Below are 18,828 nucleotides of genomic sequence, written 5' to 3' on the forward strand. Positions count from 1 at the left end.
TGCACAATCTGAAGAATAGCAATCACCAGCAATGACGAACAGATCTTTGAAAGCATATTTTTGTTATGCACAAATGTCAGCCAGTCCTGCATTCATCCCTGCCATATCCCTCAGTTTTCAGGGGCTTTGGTTTTTTTGTTTTTTGTTTTTTTGTTTTTTTACAACATGCGCACCACCTACGACCTATAAAACGCTTCAGAGGTTCGTAACAGATTTCCTGCTTTGAATGCATCTTAATCTAGTGGTTGTTTTCGATGTGGTGATTTTGTGTTTAGGTGTCCATTTATCCCCTATTCATTCAGAAACGTTGTCACCACGGTTGCTGTTATAACAGATAAAAGTACGTTCAGTGTTGCAGCCTCCCTCACTGATCATAAGCCATCTCAGAATAACCCCAGTGGGACTGGAGTGAAAGGATCCAGAACTAATACGTCCGCCAAGTGTTGTCTGTAGACACATGACAAAGAATTAGCCCGTACCAGAACAAACAATACATTGATATAATTACATTACATTATTGTTAATGGATCAGCTTCAATTGAATAACACTGAGATATGTTCAAAGGTTGCAATGCAGCAGTGGCCATGGGCCAGCAAACGGCAGCAATACCCCAAGTGGGCCCTGTTCACTGCAGACATTTTTTAACTTTGTCATAGCGGGAAAAGCACGGAGTGATTAATGCTCGTCTGTGTAATTCAGCAGTAAATGAGCCAGCATGGCCCTCGTACTGGAACACCGAACTGTAATCCAGCCATCATTAATGTTATTAATTGCAGCCGTGCTTTTCCCTTTTGTGAGGCGTTAAAAATGTTTGCAGTGCAAAAAAGTCTGAGGTGGGCATTGTGTTCCAACGACAGAGTGATAAGTGGAGCTTATTTTCAAGACTGAAAAGTCAAAGCCAGTGCCAACCGCCAGCAAGGGGTGACTCAGCTGGTTTCAAAAAGAAATCTGTTTCCATGTAAACTCATGAGAAAATGACCCTACTTCTCACTTAGTAAAGAGTTTCTTAATGTTTTTATGGCCTCAGTTGCTAGTTTGTTTGTCTTTATTTTTCAGGGAACGCTTTAGGGTGTGACTACTTAGTTATTCACAAGTCGCCACTGCAGCGTGTCCACTGGTTCTCAGTCAGATCAGGATATCAAAACCAGCTCCACCCTTAAGTCCAATATGCTCACTTCTAGCCATACAAAAAAAACAAAAAACAAAATGGCAATGGCCAGAATACCACACTTGAAGCTTCAGAACAGCAGTGCAGAAACTAAGGGGTGATGTCACAGTGGCTCCATCCACTCTATGGATACAATTTGCAGTCGCAGCCATTGCCAGTGAGTGCATTTAGCTGCAACAAGGAGCCATTATCAGCAGTGATTGATGCTTGGAGTTGATCTTTTTATAAGGCCACTGCTGTTCAGTGAGACGTAGTGCTCAGGGACATCAGCTGGCCTCATGTTCCTGCCTGAATCTAACATGGATGAGCCTCAGGTTATGGTCATTGTTCCTCTGTTTGTCTTTTCATTTGTATAAGTATAATCAACCACTGTTAACATTTAAGCTACATTCATTGAACAAAATATTTGCAATAACAATATATATCATCCACCCCAATATAATTCAATCAAGCTAAACATATTCAAAGAAATATACTGTGTAATATAAAATATGATTTTTCATGACTGAAGCACCTGCAAGAAAATGACTGTTTACCCCTTTGGCTTATACTCATTCTGAAATGACTGTTTACTTCAGAAGTGATAACCGTTCCACCTATTTTACAGCTTGTACTCATAAACGGCACTCAGCCTACCATGACTCACACATGCAGAGTCTAACAGTCCCATCAACATCCATGTTGTGTTTTTCCTCAATGCTGCAGAACAAATAAACCCTCTACGGCGAGCGTCAAACATCCTATTGTGTTTCTGACAAATCGTCATGACTCTCAGTAATCTGCGCTGTCTTATTGCGTATAGTGATTGCTTGGCAAGAGGTAATAACCATCTCCTCCCCACTCTCTCTCTCTCTCTCTCTCTCTCTCTCTCTCTCTCTCTCTCTCTCTTTTTCCTTTAGATTTTCCGCCGAGCGGACAAAAACGGTGAGTAAACAGCACACGACGATGATCTGTGATGAATAAAATGTCACAATGCATGCTTGTTGTCTCCTGGCATTCCTCCACTTGTTATCATGCCTCAGATAATCTGGGCGGAGAAATGACGGATTTGCATAAATGCCTCCTCAAGTGGAGCCCCCCTTTCCTCTTCACGCTCCGACAAGTTTCTCCACCCAATTAAAATGATGCTAAGATTCTGGATTATAGCCACAACTGGATGAACACGTCACACGAAATGAAGCTCCTCTCTGTCAGCGTCTCCATAGATGACTTGGCGCTGTCTACAAATGAATGAGTCACGCTAGCTGAGGCTTGCAGTGTTCTAGCAGTAAATCACTGATTATCTGGCCATGTTAGCTAATGCAAACATCATAATGTACGTTTAGAGAATCCCAATATTTAGAAATGCTGCATACATTCTTATTTTCATAGACAAGGATGTATTTCAGTAATTTCACACTTTTTTTTACGTTAATGTGTGATGGCCGCTAATGTTTAGCACCTTGAAGCAGGTTGTGAGGAGTGGCATCTATGGACAGCAAGTTTAGGAGCAACAATGTGATTGTCGCTATGACCATGTCAGAATATGGCATGAAATGACATAAAACCTAATGGCTAGCACCAATGCTAACAGCCCAGTTGCCAGAAAAAAAAGTGTTGGCTATGTACATCTCTGCAAACCTTGGATATGATGCCACTTTACGTTTCTTTAATTTGAGTCTTGTGACAACGCTGTGCTTGTGACTGGTAAGGCTGAGACACAAAAAACAATCATTAGGGTTCAGAAAAGATTGTGTGTTGGCTGAAAAAATCCGTTTTGGTGGCTGGATATGACCGGAGGTCTCTTTAAACACACTCCTTCCTTCTTTTTTTTTATCCTTACCTTACAAACTACCACTGGTTTCAAGAACACAAATGTGGGAGAGTAGTATTTAACGTTTAAGTCCTGGGAGCCTTTCTCGCCTGTAACATGAAAGTCAGGTCATAAACATGTAAGGTGAACTTGACATGACAGGTTTTGTAGAAATGTCAATGTGGAACGCAGTCTACAAACTCATCCGTGGTTTGCAGAAACACTGACTTCCACCATTTTTATCCTGACTACACTGCATGCATATATTATGGATGGTAAATAAGTGTTATTTTCAGTACAATATCCGGGCAGTCATTGCAAAATCTAATATCCTTCAAAACTGTTTGCCAAGGACTGCCGCCAAGATTTCATTAGACCAGCAGCGAGACATATAATGGCCCAGTAAAATGTTACTGCACAGCGTATCGGCATTAAGGGGACTGCAAGTTCTGTAAGTTGCACTGAAGCGTTGCAGGGGATCAAACAGGGTTTGTTGAAGACACGATTTGTCTTCCAGTATCCCCTGGACACTCATACACTGCCATTCATCATCATTTCTCTGATGTCAAATTCATTCTGGGAGTTGTAGTGTAATTAAATGACTTTTTCATGTGCCCGCTTTTCCTCGAGCTGTCTTGTCTAATTTTACTTGAGTGACTGTCTTGCGTGACTTTGTAGATTTAAACAAGTCCCAAGAAATGTGACTGAACTTGTTCCAGTTCTTAAAAGCGACGAGCAGCATCTCTTCTGTGTGTGAGTGGCTGCATTTGATCAATGACAAAAACTTTTACTGTTAAAATCCTTTGTCCTTGAGTCTGCGAGACAGCAATCAATACCTGAAGAAGTCTTTGTTTTGGATACTTTTGCTTTTTTGTGTTTTGTGCTGAAACCAAACCTCCTGCAATTATGCTAAATGATCCCACGTTTACCATATTCAATCCTCTGCAAACAAAACCTATTCAATATATTATCATAACACTGCACCATGAATAAAACTTACTAATTTGAATGTTCTGTGTGCAAACTTCGCCCAACACATCACATATTTATGAAGGAATATTGCTTTGGCAAACAGAAGATTTTAAATAATGTTTCCCTTGCTGCATGCTGCCACTGCAGCATAGAATGCCCTTCCAGAAAAGATATTTATATAAGGTGCCACAGCACATCAGCATAGAGCGGGATCCATGGGACACTGTTGCAATGTTACAGGGGGCTTCAACCAGCATTGCCTTCAAACAGCAATTACCTCTCAACAGCTCTTAACCTTCACTTTGATGAGAGTTGCGCGTGATGAACTGCTCGTCAGCTTCCAGCAGAATGTATTCACTTCATTCTTCAGCCGAGAATATTGTTCAGTTGTCTAGAAAAATGGTAATATATAAGAGAAAACACAAAGAAAATACACTGCGCTGCATTCACTGCTCTTTATCTTTTTGTAATAAACACTGCTGGGATTAGGTTGCATATGTGCTATCAACAAAGTAAAGATGAGGTCCTTACAAGTGGAGCGTCTTGAATAATAAAACAGTATATGTGTTTTAGATTATGTCTGTAAAAATAGATGATGTACTGAGCGTACTGCACAATGTTAGGATCGTCTCATCTGTTCCTTTCATTGACTTTTGATGGGTGACAGTATGAGGATACTATTCCCCATTCAAGGTTCATGTAGTGTATTTCTCTGGAACTTTAGACTGTAATGCAGGGCCTCCCTCAGCCTATGGACCTGCTGGCTCAGAAGAAGCTTTAAGGACTCATTGTTTGTGAAAGCTTAAATGTTAAAGCTTCTCCAGACATTATTCTATATAGCCAATGGGTCAGTTGCTACATCTTAGTTAAATGGGTCGCTTGTTGTCTGCCTCAAGCACCTCAGCTCCACTTTAGCTTTAGTGTCTTTTAGCAGGATGTGGCGATGATCCCCTGCAAAAAAGCGTTGGGGGAGGAGATTTGTTTTGCAGGTGGGGAGGGGAGCCCTGGTATTAAAATGACGAAACCTCCTAGCTAGGTTGCTAGCTAGGAGGTTGTTGTAGATGTTTCCTGTAGAGACAGGGACTTGAATGCAAAGCATGGTTGGCATACTAGTGTGCCACTCTGCCTTGCTTTCACTTTTGCCCAGTGGTTATTCACGATATTGCAGCGGGGCGTGGCCAAAAAAGCATTTTCATCCCAAAAAACTGTTGACAGGACAAACGGTAAACAAGGTCAGTTATAACTCTTTGCAGTATTATTTTTTCTTATCCATTGAGGTTTTATATTTGTGCAACTTTCTGTGAGAAAAGTGATTCAACTACTACTGTGCATATTCAGTGGGCTGCACAATCTGGATTTAAACTCAGAGATGAGGAAACTTTTTTTGGTGTACGCGCCAGGCGTGCAATTCTCATTGGACTTACTGGGCACCATCCTCTGATTCACTATTGAGTTCTATTTAAAGTCCATGATATGTATAATCAGCCAAGGCTTATACCCACAGTCCACATCTAGTGAGTCAGACAGTAAGTAAGTAAGTGGCCTAAAGTGGCCACAAAATCAATTAAAACTGGGATAAATTGATTATTGACCATAGAAATTGCACTTAACAACTTTTCCCAAAGCTTCTGACTGTAACTGACGGTCTTTGAGCTGCAGTTGAGAGTGTTGTGTGCGACACACACTGTAAATAAAATCGACCTGACTGTGGCAAAAAGCTACGAAGAGGACTTTGAGTTCTACTTGTTTTATCGAAGAAAAGAGCTGAATGGAAATAGATAGATAGATAGATAGATAGATAGATGGATAGATAGATAGATAGATAGATAGATAGATAGATAGATAGATAGATAAATACTTTATTGATCCCGGAGGAAATTCAAGAAATTTGGTCCAACTCACGTTTCGGTTCGCCTTCACTTCTGTTCTCCAAACATTTAATGGTCTAAACTGACTATTACCTGAGTGCATGAAATCCTGAGGATAATTAGCCATCTTGTGTAGCTCCAGTCGTGCCGCTGCCTAATTGGGAGGACGGTCACAGATCGGTGACCTTGTTTGAAATGTTTGTCTTTACCAGCTTAAGGTTTATGTCTGATAACTGACATCCTTTTTATAGAAATCAATACAGTGCTAAACGTTGAATTTAGCAAAAAAAAGAAAAAAAAATCTGCTGTCATCTTTATTCAGATATATAGATTACGCATAGATAGAGAACACACTTTTTCGACTTGACGGCTTATAATGAACCTCGCTGCATGCCCGACGTGTGCTCCGACGTGGAGGAGAAGGCCAGCCAGCTTCAGACCATTAGTGAGGTGGAGAATCGAGGAAGCAGGAAAGGGTGTGTGTGTGATCTAAAAGCGGCATGCGGGCTTAAATCAGAGTATGGAAGCTAAAAGGCAGCTTATATCACAGATTTCCTCACAGATGGCCTGGTGGTGGTGGAACGCAGTCTTAAGTAGAGCATCGATGCTAAGAATACCCGAATCTGAGATGATTCGGGTGTACAGTAGTGCACAAGGAGTTTGCCATAAAGAACCGGGGCCCGGCTCTCTACGTAACACAAGTTGCTTTTGAAGCTGTGATGCGTCCGTGGGAATTTATAAACCACTTAGGAGAGGCTGCGATGGGACTAACCTTTGGAGAGATAAGAGTGCGGCCTACTTTTTGCCCTACTTTACCGGACTTTCTCACTTCGTTCATTTGGTTCTTGTTTACTCTTATCCTCTGAACACTTTGTTTAGACGTTTTTTCAAGGAGTAGAGGCCAATAAGTCTGTTTTTGCTGTGCTGAAGGAGCAGCCTCACACTTTTGTTTCCCTCTCTCACCTTGAAATTCCTCAGTGATTTTCCAGGCTCGGTATAAAAAAGGGCAGTTTATGCGTATTCCCTTTGACTCAACCCACGTGGTGATTTATAGCTTCTTCTCTTTCACAGTAATGATGGAATTTCCTGTGGGGCAGGATGAGCCGCATGGAGGTTTTCGACTGGTTAATAAGGGGGATATAACGCAGTCAGATGTGCTGAGAATATTATAATACCCACATCTGTGTTCAGCACAATGGTTAGTTTATTGTTGGCTAATGAAACAGCTATACAGCGCCTCAGTGATAAATTATAAAGTGGAGCCTCGTGATCCTTTTCTCCCTCTTTTCTTTGTCTTGCATGACGAAATTACTCGACATGCAAAATATGTTAGAATAATGCAGTTTCTCAGACTTGCAGCCTTTCCATCTCAAGCCTCCTAGCTTTTTGATAACAACATTCCAAACATAAAAAAGTTAGCAAGACACACAAAGGTATTTGTTCAACGAGCTCCTGTTCTCTTTAAAAACCAGGTCAACAACATCTGCTGATTCAGTATGATTCACCTGCGCAAAATGAAGTTATTCACGGGGAAACTGTTTTTGCTCCGGGAATAGCAATGGAAACGTGACAGGAGCAATTCTTTATGTGTTCACGCTTTGCATAATGTGCATGTTATGAGTGTTTTTTGGAGTCTGTGATCCATTTAGAGAAACCCATTTGTGTGTCTTATATGACATTAGGGCCATGCGGGAATGATTTATTTCGTTTAAAGGCATCAGCTGGCGTTCGGGTTGGGAATCTGTCGGTGCAGCTGCCCCGACAGGAGCGTAAGAGGATGATACAAAGCCGACGACAGTCACTGACGTTTTGGTGCGCGCAGTTTTTAATAAAAGAGCACCGAGCAGTTGTTAGTTGACGCAGTGGATTTTTAAACGTCTCAGTCAGCGAGAATCAGAATCTGGTTTATTGCCAAGTACGTTTCACCTCATCAGGAGTTACCCTTTGTATGTGCAGTAAACACAGAACACATTCAAAATAATATATACATACAGTTTTGTGCAGGGATGTGCAAAGTATTTAAATCAAGCTAATTCTGAACTGGGGAAAATACTGATTTAATGGTGGTTGTTGAACGTGGGTTGATTGATCAAATAAATAGGTGTCAGGAAGGAAATGATAGATGAAACAATAAACGTAGCAAAACATTTGCACGATGTACAGCTTCAACTACAGAACTATATGCGTTAACATACAGCTGCAAGCTTTAATCAAGGGAGAGAGAGAGAGTGTAGTGGTCTAGAAAATGAATTATAGCCGTTTTGGGTCAGTAAAAGGTCTCAGTGCTTCTCCTTACCAGGCGGCCTCACACGGGGCCCCGACTTTAGACGATCGATCAGGGCAGAAACAGCAGAAGCAGCACGAGCCCGGTGATGAATAATACAGCGATGAAAACGCAACACACATAAATGACACACGTCAACTTAGGATTGATGCTCGGCTTGACGAGGATGTTCCGTTTGGCAAAATAGGTGTCAACATCAGCTCTGCCTTCCTCCCATCTCGCCCTCACAGCCCTCCCTTTTAGTCATCAGAACAGACAGCGTTAGGAGGGATGATTCAGCGTTTTGAAGGTGACAGCAGCAACCAACAGGTATGACTATCAAGATAACACATAATCCCCCCCCCCACCTGCTTCTTCTCATCTCGATCCCGTTAAGGCCGTCATCTGATGCCATCTGTCGCCAACAATCCCTGGAAGACCCGTGTGAGATTAAAATCAGGATGGATGTTTGGCATTTAGTGTGTGCGAGAAAAATATACGTTTGCTCCTTTTATCATTGTTGTTGCTATTACTTAGAAAGTTAGTACAAATGCTATAAAGTCCGACTCCCCTACTGTATTTGTTACAGTAAGCATTAATCACTCAAAAGTCAGATAATAGGGTTATTATTTTCTCAATGTATAGAGTAGTGCAACAAAATCGACTTATAAGCCAACTAACCAAAGACTCAAATCACACAATCAATCATCACAGAACTCTGATAGAAGAATTAAAACACAAATAGGCCGAAGCTTTGTGTAATTGTCGGTCATCCCGTTTCATGACATTTAACGCAGAACTGTCAACGCAAATAGAAGAGACTGCCAGCAGTCATCGTTAGTCCATCAAACAGATTATCACGAGTGTCACTTTGAGCATGACTGCTGCCCGTCTGGCACCCCGAATATAGGAATCCTTCCAAACACAACACAGGGAGAGGAGGACAAAGACGTCTTTGGCCTCAGATCAACAAAACTAACTACAGATGGTATATATTCTGTGTGAACTCAGTATCAAAGGCTTATAAAAGTGTGATATCGTCCCCATACTGAGGGAATCTTTATTGTTTTAGAGTCAATTATTTGATGCGGAGATATTTTTGGTAATTTGCATTTTTCTGTATTTTGTCTTCTTAAGATGAAGTTTCTTTGCAGTATGTTAAATCAAGACCAATAATGACTGCAGTCATCTCTTCTCTTCTGATAGGTTTAAATCTTAAAGCTGACTGCTTTCTTAGTTTAATTGAAGCTATCAAGTCTAGGCAGCCCACAAAGTCTTCAACCATGTTAATCATGCTTGTTCTGCTTATATAAGAAGGAGATTTTAAGTGAAGAACATGGACTACGCACTGGGGCATTTTCAGGAAAATGATGACTTCTTCATCTGAAGAATTAACATAATGTTCTCCCCGTGCCCCGGAGCAGTTCTGTCGGGAATTACCATCTGAGAAGTGGAAGCCGAAAATGACACTTTTCTAAAATACAGATTACTTCTCTTCTCAAGCAGTGAATAGTACATGACTGTGGTGATCTAAAGGATTTCATAGTCAAGTCCGTCTGAACTCCTGCGAGCAATGCCGGATTTCAAAAAAACATGCGGTGTGTGGTAAAAGTAAAACACTGCGTTCACATTCTTCAAACCGAGTTCTATTGTGGCTCAATTCAATACCCTAGAGAGAAGCAGGGGCACAGCTACCAACTCAAGACGATGTTTTGTTTTTCGGTCGTAAAAGATGTCTGAAGTCCTGTTACGAGTTTGGTCCTGCATCTAAGTGGGAGAGAAAAGAAAATATAAAGGTGGGAGGAAGATCACAAAAGACCATCCAAGGCCAAATTGGCGAGGGCAGGGCGTTATGTATTCATGTCAGAGGTGATGGCGGGCAGCGTCAGAGAGGCTCCGGCAGAACAGATGGCCTACGAGCTTGCCCTTGAGTTCTGAGCTTTGCTGAGTCAGCCAACTGGAACCCCGTGGCATATTAAACTGCTCCCGTTTACTTTGCCTTTGTGTTGACAGGGTCGTTATATGGGCAGATTACTGGACGGGGCTATGAAGCCAGCAGTCGTCTTTTACTCAGAGGGTTTTTTTTTTTTTTTTTTTAGAAATGTGTCCAAGTACAAAAAAATGAGCGGAAATAACAGTGAAGACACGGCTGGCTGGCTTTTGTTTGTCTCAGTAGCTGTGTGACCCACTATGACGAAATCAGTCTGGTTGCCTGATTCAACAAATGCTTCACACTCATACTAATTTGTCCGTGTGCCATCTTGGCTCCGTTTTACCACTCTGACCACTCTGTTCTGTCTTTCGCTTCACATTGACTGAGCGTCCAACTCGCTCCGATATATACTTCTGATTGCTTGCTTGCTTGAGTGTCTGTCGTGGCTCGGTCTATCTGTCGATGTGGACTCTTTTGTGAAGATTAAAACATCTATCCGCTTCTCTCTGGCAGCCTAACTGCTGACTGATCTATGGTATCTGTGCCAGTAAACAGATTGATGGTAGGCTCACGAAAGGAGCACTTCTTCACAGATGACAAGCGAGCTATTCATCTGCTGTTATTGATTTTTTCTGTGCATTGTCTGTCACAACAAGCTGTGCTCGCAGATAACTATCAGGAGAAGTATAAAAAAACGGCAATCTGCCGACAATATGTAGCCTCTTCTATTGTAGATTTACAGTTTGAGGAATATTGCTGCACAGTTTCTGTGGTAATACAATTAGTGATTATGAGTTCATCAGCTTATACTGTACATACAGCACCTGTAAGTGTGAAAATGTACTTTTTTTTTTGTGTTTGAGTGCATGCCACCAATCCAAATTCATAACGAGTGCTGAAAGTTGAACAATTCTGATATTTTTGTAAACCAAGAAAAACCTGTTCCCTGGTTCCAGCTTGTCAAATATGATTTAAACTTTTTATATTATTGTAAATTGGATAAATTCAGGTTTTGGTTGGTTGGGTGGCTGGTTGGCTTGGAAGCTGGCTGGCTGACTGACTGGCTTGATGGTCGGTTGGTTGTTTGTTTGGATGGTTGTTTGGTTGGTGACATTCTGACATTTTATATAAGTAATACCTCAGAAATGTAATAAACATACTCATTTAAAATTGAAATAATACATTGTTTCAGCCCTAGAACTTACCATAATGGACACTGTGTGCTGCATCTCAAGAGTCGAGTGCAAAGGTAGAAATTTGAAGTAAAGGGATGAGAGACAAGAGAACTAATGAAACAATAGGTTCAAATGAAGTCTTTAGAGTATAAATGGTTAAAGCACATCAAATACAGCTGGTTATTTTATTTGTCTCCAGATTAAGCTTTACAGCATGTGCTTAAATTTGAATTAATATTAAGACAAACAAGCACAAATCCTTTCTTTTTCTTAAGATCTTGGGCTGATTATCCAGACTTACACTTATTACCCTGACTGTTGCTATGCAGTCATTATTTATTTAAATGTTTTTGTGATGATGATGAAGGCCCATACTTGCTCTTTGTTTCAGACGACGGCAAGCTGTCATTTGACGAGTTCAATGCTTACTTTGCCGACGGGATCCTGACCACTGAGGAGCTCCAGGAACTTTTCTACTCCATAGATGGCCGACAAAATAAGTGAGTTATTTTTTGTTTAGTTTTATCTGAAACTGGCTCTGACTTTAATCCATGCAAAGAGCTGCAGCTGCAAATGTTTCTTTGTTATGATTTCTACAACACTTACAGTCCAAATGGCTCACAGCTGGAGGGAGGTCTTGAGTAAAAAATGGGCCCAGCGAGCAAACTCAAGCAGGCAGTATTAATGTTTACCCCCTTCCTTTGGACATAAAATACTGTGGCCGGGACTTCAAAACCTACTCCCCTGAAATTGCAATCAAAGAAGTCGGCCCGAGGGCGGCTGCTGAAATCACTGTACTGCGGAGAACGTGTAACTCACTGCAGCCACGGAGGAAAAGAAACATCTCTCCCCTGCTGCGGTACATGGAATGGTTTTAAGTTTCGTCCTTTTTGTAAAGCCATCCAAGTCATCTTTATTGTTTTTGTGGGACTAGACTTTGCAGCCTTTTTTCAACCCAAACGCGATCTCGAAACTGCTGTTGCTGACTTGGTGGACTTCTCTCCAGCAACACCAACATCATCCCCTTCCCCACCGTCTCACGTCAAAGTCAAGTCAAAAACATCCAATGTGAACGTGATATGACACATTTTGTAGAGATAAAAGTATGGTGCGCAGCCTGTGAGACGCACAAATGCAAACATATCGTGGGTTGCAGAAACATTAACTGCCAACATTTTGTCCTTGACCGTGCTGCCTTTCCCACCTCCACACTTGTTTACATTGTACCAACGCTGGAAGGCCGTGTAAGAGACTCATGCTGTGTGTATCGGCTCATGTAAAATAATGAATTCACTGTGATTGTTATGTCTCCTTGTTAGTCTCACAAGATGGCATGGCCGAGCTTAATCAAACCCAGGACACGCAAGTGCATTAGGATGCGTTGAAGTTTTTTAATTGACGCTGTTAAGACGTTTTTGCACCTAGCCGCGTAGCGTGACTAAAGCGTTTGTCCAGGGTATCAGCTCTACATTTCTTTTTGGTTGTGTTCCATCACTGTGATAAATTGTGTATATATAATTGGACACTGAGTCTGTCACTGATGTGACACCCCTGCTCCAAGCTTCGAGGCAGTTAGCATGAACCAAGCTCTGATATCTATATTCTACATCACTGTTAGTTGCACAAGATTACCTCTGAAACAAAAAGCATTTCCAAACCCTGTGCAGGCTTTAGCGATGATGATTAAAATCACATAACACAGAGAATTTTCCCCTCAGACTCAAACATAGAAAAAAGATTTGTCATAGATGTCATCATCCAAATGGAAATTTAAAACAGCATTGGGAGAAAAGACAAAAAAAGCATTATTTTGACCACATATGCTTTGTGAGCTTTTTAATAGCGGAAGCCATTAACAAGCTTTGCTCACAGTCTGCGTCTGACTGTGACAGTGACCTGTAAAATTCCATTAAAGCAGCAGGAGACCTGTTCGTGCAGTAATGGTTCTGCCTTTATCAAACTGTGATACTGAGAATATTTTAGCCTTGAACGTAATCATTTCTGCTGTGACTGGTAAACAAAGAACTATTGATTTGAATGTTTTTTATATAACGGTGGACTGAAGTTAAAAAGAAACATCCGTTTTTACAACTGCAATGACAAAAAAACAAAAACAAAAACACGCTATATTCTGTGCTAACTTTTCTGATCTGCATGGTTTTAACAGGGCTGTCTTGTATGTGTGTGTCACCCTCAGGCTGACACTATAATATTCACACAGTCAGAGTCACAAAATGTATCTAGCAGAAGTAAAGAGCAGCATAACTTTTTAATTTCCCTAATTACTTTTTCCAGTATGTCTCCCTTTTATCTCCTCTGCTTTTATCTCTGCCCTGCAGCAATCTGGACACTGGCAAGCTATCAGGTTGGTGGGAAAAGTGATTTGCCTGATTTAATGTGTCACAGTGTATTCGTTCCTGTAAAACTTTAAAAAGTTATGAGTAGCAGAGAAACATTCGAAGCACAAGTTGAACATTTTGGGAAATATTCTCTTTTTTTATCATTATCATTTTTTATGCCAAGATGAGGTTATATCCTTCTGTTGAATATGAAGCAACAGCTATCAGCTATCAGCTGAGCAACGCATACAGATAAAAACAGCTTAAAGGATAAGTTCAGCCCACAAATGAAAATTCTGTAGCCCACAAAACATCTCTGGAGCTTCACAGCAAAACAGCGTCGCAGCAATCTTCTAATCAGCTGAAGTAGATGGGGACTTGTTTTTAAACATTGGGAAACAAACACCTTTCTGGTGTGAACCAAGTCTCCAGAAGCTCTGGGATTCAGAACTGATTTGAAAAGACATTATTTACAATCCTCTTAAAGCAGAAATCGTCACCTTAGCTGCTAGGCTAAAATCATTAGCCATCTAAAGTCGACGCAGAAGCTCAACTGCGCATCAAGGGTGTAATTCACGACTTTTTCAAATCAATGAAGGATCTCTGGGCTTGCTGAGACGTGTATGGCATATGGCGCCATTGTCCCTGACTGTATTCAACCACCAAACAGTTCTGATTAGAGGTGCTGGTAGAAGGATTTTTTTTGAGAGCCAGGCAGCTGCCCCCTATTTCCACAGTTTGCGCTCTAAGATAACCAGCTGCTGTCACCTATTTGATACACAGATATAAGTCTTCTCAACCCTCCATACAAAAGCATCTTACCTCTCTTATATCGTCCTCACTCTTTCAGTACCAACACTACAGTCAACGCCGCCACCATCTGCCTGCAACACCGATTTTAATCTGTTAATGTGAAAAAAAAAAACAAAAAAAAAAACATGGCACAGATCTATTGACCCATTTTGTCATCATCTTTCAGATATGCATGTGTTTGTCAGATGGCCTGAATAAAGTGAAAAAAATAGGGCAGGGACCTGTAAATACCCGACGCACCCAGAATAAAGCTTGTGCATAATTTATTTGGCGGGAATAGCATCTTTTCCGTCTGACGTTCACTGTCTCCATGACTGAACGTTCCGCTCGTTCTAGATTTAGTTCACCAACTGCTGGTTGTCTTGTGAGCGATACGAGCCTCAGCTCATAAAAAAAAAAAAAAAAAAGGTGCTGCTGATCCGTTCACCTTGGATTTATGTGTCATGTTGAGGGCCACACGTCGGTTGATTTTAATTAAGAGCTAATTATGATTAAAGTCTTTCTGGGCTTTACCGATCTGACAGCACATATGGGTATAGGGACTTGCACATCCTTTTACTTGAATCGATTTGAATAAATCGTTTTCTCACCTCTGTGAACATAATTGGCTGCATAAAAAAATTAGTGTGTGTAGGAGTTTCTTTATGGCCTGGTGTCAAATAACTCTTTTCAGCTCCTGTCACCAGCTGTGCACAGGTGTGAATGAGCGGCTTCTGTAACACCGTGTCATTGAAACGGTGATCAAAACAACGCTGTATCCGTTTTAATGATATGTGAAATTATTGACACATATATAAATGCTAATATTTCAGACTTGAGTTCAAATTAAACATGGATATTTTAACCATTTTCAAAGATCTTCTCGGTGCCCTCGTCACAGCCATTTAGTAGAAATCTGTCATAGCGACACACAGTAGTTTGTCTCCACCTCTCAGGAGTCAAAATGAAACTGACACAAATTGTTTCTGACAGTGCACTGACACTGACAGCTTGTTTCCTTTTTTCCCCCTGTTAGATTATTTTTCTCAGCACCTGGGGGAGTATCTCAACGTGCTGTCGGCTCTGGAGAGCCTGAATATTGCCATTTTAAAGGCAATGGATAAAACTAAAGAGGTAAGTTTTGCTGACTTTTGCCTTAATTCAAGCTTTTTATGGTATGAAAAACATTGAGTGAAGGCAGGCAGGTGTTCAGAAACACACACACATAGTCGGGGGCTTCTATTACAAATATGTTCAGTTTAGTGCCGGCATGAACAGATGGCGCCTGCGCTACAGCAAGTCTCCCAAACCTGATGAGTTTACAAAAGAGGCGTATAAAAAAAAGAAAAAAAAAACAAAAAACACTTCAGTCACAAACATTTCCATTACTTACTAATATGTTCGGCTCCATTTTGACAGGAATAGTCTCCGACATGATGGGAAATATGCTCATTCATGACACACAGATACAACTCTCACGTCTCTACAGTAGATATGAAGATACAGCCAGGAGACGGTTAGCTTAATGTAGCACACAGACTGGGAACTCAGGGACACAGCTAGCCTGGTCCCTGTCTAATGGTAACAAAACCCGCCACTAAACAAAAGCTCACTAGTTAATGGTCGTGTTTGTCTAACTCCTTCCATTTGAAATATAAAGTAGCTAATTAGTTTAGTTAGCAAATTGTTTTGCTTTTTGAACAGAGCTAGGCTATAGCTAGTTCCTGCTGTTTGCTATCTACGTGCTAAGCTAAGCTAATAGGATGTATACCAGAATATTACACCTACAGTGTCAAATGTAGGACCACTGAGCCGGCTGCTGTATTTGACATGTTGGTAAAGAGATTGCTTTCTCTTTTTGCTGATGTAGCTCTGTATTTTTAGACTCCATTCATTTGATTCTGTAATTACTACAGAAATAGATATAGTTTATAGGCCTACAAATGTGTGTTTAACAAAACCCCCCAAAGATTAATGAGCAACCACTTAAGACTGCCAAACATTTTGCACCCCGGTCAATACATTATCCAATTGCAATTAACAAAACATTTTAAAATCAACTCTAGACTTTTTTTTTTTTTTTTTTAGGCAAAACAACAGCGAATCAGGGATTTGACTTCTAGCAGAACACAGGACCTGCAGTGCTTGTTAAATGAGAAGGGGAGATGTGCGCTGAATAATTATGCGTCCTGTCTTAATTAGATCACCTTGCTCCTCTGTTCTGGCTCTTCTTTAAAGCTGTCGGAGTGGGGAAGCCCGTAGAGGATTGTGCAATCACTGGTTAGCAGCTGCGGTCTGTCACAGAGTGCTCTGGACTGCTAATCCCAAGATGCACTTTCGGTAGAGGCTACTTGTCACTTTAAGTTTTGACGGAGAGCTCCTCCACTGTTACTTCATTAGCACATTGCGTGAATAAGGCCCCTCGGAGAATGCGTAATCACGCTTGTGTTTGGGGACTCGAGCAGCAATTATGTCTCCTATTAAAGTTCTTCCACCTTGGAATTTGGATATGCGGCGCTGAATAATGCATGTGTTCGGAGAATTAATTAGCCCATTTAATTGCAGCTGTCACACATTCGCCTGCAGTTGTTGTGTTGTGTCTCTCTCTCCATCTCTGTGGTCTGTGTTGTGTCTCCAAGCGTTAACCTGCGTGTCGTCCTCTTGTCTCTCAGGAGTACCAGGGTTCCAGCGTGTTGGGCCAGTTCGTCACCAGGTTCATGCTAAGAGAGACGTCCAGTCAGCTGCTGTCTCTACAGAGGTCACTGCAGTGCGCCATGGAGGCCGTGGAAGAGCAGAGCAGCCCTGCCCCGTTAGTACTGCGATATTACACTGTCTTGCACTGCGAGTTACATGCCCAGATTTCCAGACACTGTCCCGCCCCGCAATATGGCCTGGGACAGTTCTTGCGGACCTGATAATGCACCGGAACATGTCGGTGAGCTAGTGTTGCCTTGGAGTGTTGTCTAAGTGCTTTGTTTATTTTCACACTTGGAAAGATGTTCAAGAAGGACCCTGCTGGCTGAGCAGATTCTGATTGGCTGGCAGGTCCTGTGTCTAGTGGGATGATTTTGCACTGCAGCAAAAACTAAAATTATCTCCATAAAAACAGTTATCTGTCAATACCATTTCCGTCTTTCCATATCTTTAAGCATGAACATGGTATCACTTTGACATAACCAAGTGTTTAAGTTGTTATAATTAAGCAGCTTTTTTTCACAAGTCTTGCTAATAGGGATGCTTGTAATGGAGAATATGAAAGAGAAAAAGTCGGCAAGGAAAGAGGAGATTCTGCCTCACAGAATATAATAGCATCAAGTACAAGAAAGACAAATTAAGCAAATTAAAATGCAATCAAATCTGATGCTTCACAAGATACGGTGCAAAGGAGTAGTAGTAAACAAGAGATATATAACTCAGAGAAAAGACAAAATATGAAAGAGCAAGATTAAGACTGAAAACACATTATGCAAATGCAAAATGTCTGTACAGGTGGTTTTTTTTTAAGGCTTTTTAAACTATGGCGCTGACTCAGCTGTTCCTATATTTAGTGGGAGTTTGTTCCAAAGTGTTGGGGTGAAGAAAAACATGATCCCTCTTGTGTTTTCAGTCTGGACCTTGGTACTGTTAGCAGCAGTTCAGTAGTTCTGAAATGTAAAGTGGAGCGAGACCATTTAGTGCTTCAAGAGTAATCAGTAAAATAGTGAATTGAATTCTGTGATGTATTGGTAACCAGTGTAGTTGAGTCAGGACTGGGGTGATGTGTTTGCCGTGTTGAGTGTTAGTGAGGAGTCTGGCGGTACTAACTGTAGGCGGGCAACTGCTGTGTTGTTTAGACTGGTGAATAATGAGTTGCAGCAATGTAGACGGGAGAACATGAAGCTGTTAATGAGTTGTTCAGCTATAATTCTGGGTGGCACTGGTTTGACTTTGGCAACATTTCTGATGTGTAAGTTTTAACTAGACCGACAATGTGTTGATTGAAGTTGAGATGGTGCCCAGGTTTCTAGTTTGTTGTTAGTGGTCCAAGGTGAGAATGTTGTGACAGCATTGGAAATATGATTCAGACCAATAATCAGTTCTTCAGTCCTGTCTGTGTTCAGCTGGAGGACATTTTAGGACATCCAGTTCTTAATGGCAACAAGGCAGAAGTGCAAAGAGGCCAGGTTATTGTGGTTTTCAGGGTTGAATGAGAAATATATATCTGTGAGTCATCTGCATAGAAATGGTACAACACAGAAGGAAGATAACTTGGCCAAGGACTAAACAAATATAAACTAAACAAAATCGGACCAAGGACTGAGCCCTGTGGGATCCCACATGATGTCAGAGCAGTTGAGGAAGTGCCGTCGTCCATGGTGATCCTGAATACTCTCAAGAACTGCTCGCAACTGGTTTTCATCCTACTTATCACACAGTGTAGATATGGGATGGTAGTTATCGGGTAGAGTTGGGTCTAAACCAGGTTTTTAAACGAGAGGCTTGAAACAGACCTGTTTACAAAAAAAAATAGTGTGGGACCAAGCCA

General features: G+C 41.3%; 1 protein-coding gene across 1 annotated transcript in view; it reads left to right on the plus strand.

Annotated features, from left to right (window-relative positions):
* necab3 (N-terminal EF-hand calcium binding protein 3) overlaps positions 1 to 18,828 on the plus strand; it is a 40,121-nt gene that overhangs the window by 5,118 nt on the left and 16,175 nt on the right. Inside the window, exons 2-6 of the mRNA XM_037100676.1 lie at positions 2,069 to 2,093; positions 11,564 to 11,672; positions 13,512 to 13,537; positions 15,340 to 15,437; positions 16,976 to 17,112. Coding sequence (XP_036956571.1) covers positions 2,069 to 2,093; positions 11,564 to 11,672; positions 13,512 to 13,537; positions 15,340 to 15,437; positions 16,976 to 17,112 — 395 coding nt within the window. The remainder of the gene's footprint in view (positions 1 to 2,068; positions 2,094 to 11,563; positions 11,673 to 13,511; positions 13,538 to 15,339; positions 15,438 to 16,975; positions 17,113 to 18,828) is intronic.

This window comes from Acanthopagrus latus, chromosome 6, assembly GCF_904848185.1.
Source record: "Acanthopagrus latus isolate v.2019 chromosome 6, fAcaLat1.1, whole genome shotgun sequence".
Taxonomy (NCBI): domain Eukaryota; kingdom Metazoa; phylum Chordata; class Actinopteri; order Spariformes; family Sparidae; genus Acanthopagrus; species Acanthopagrus latus.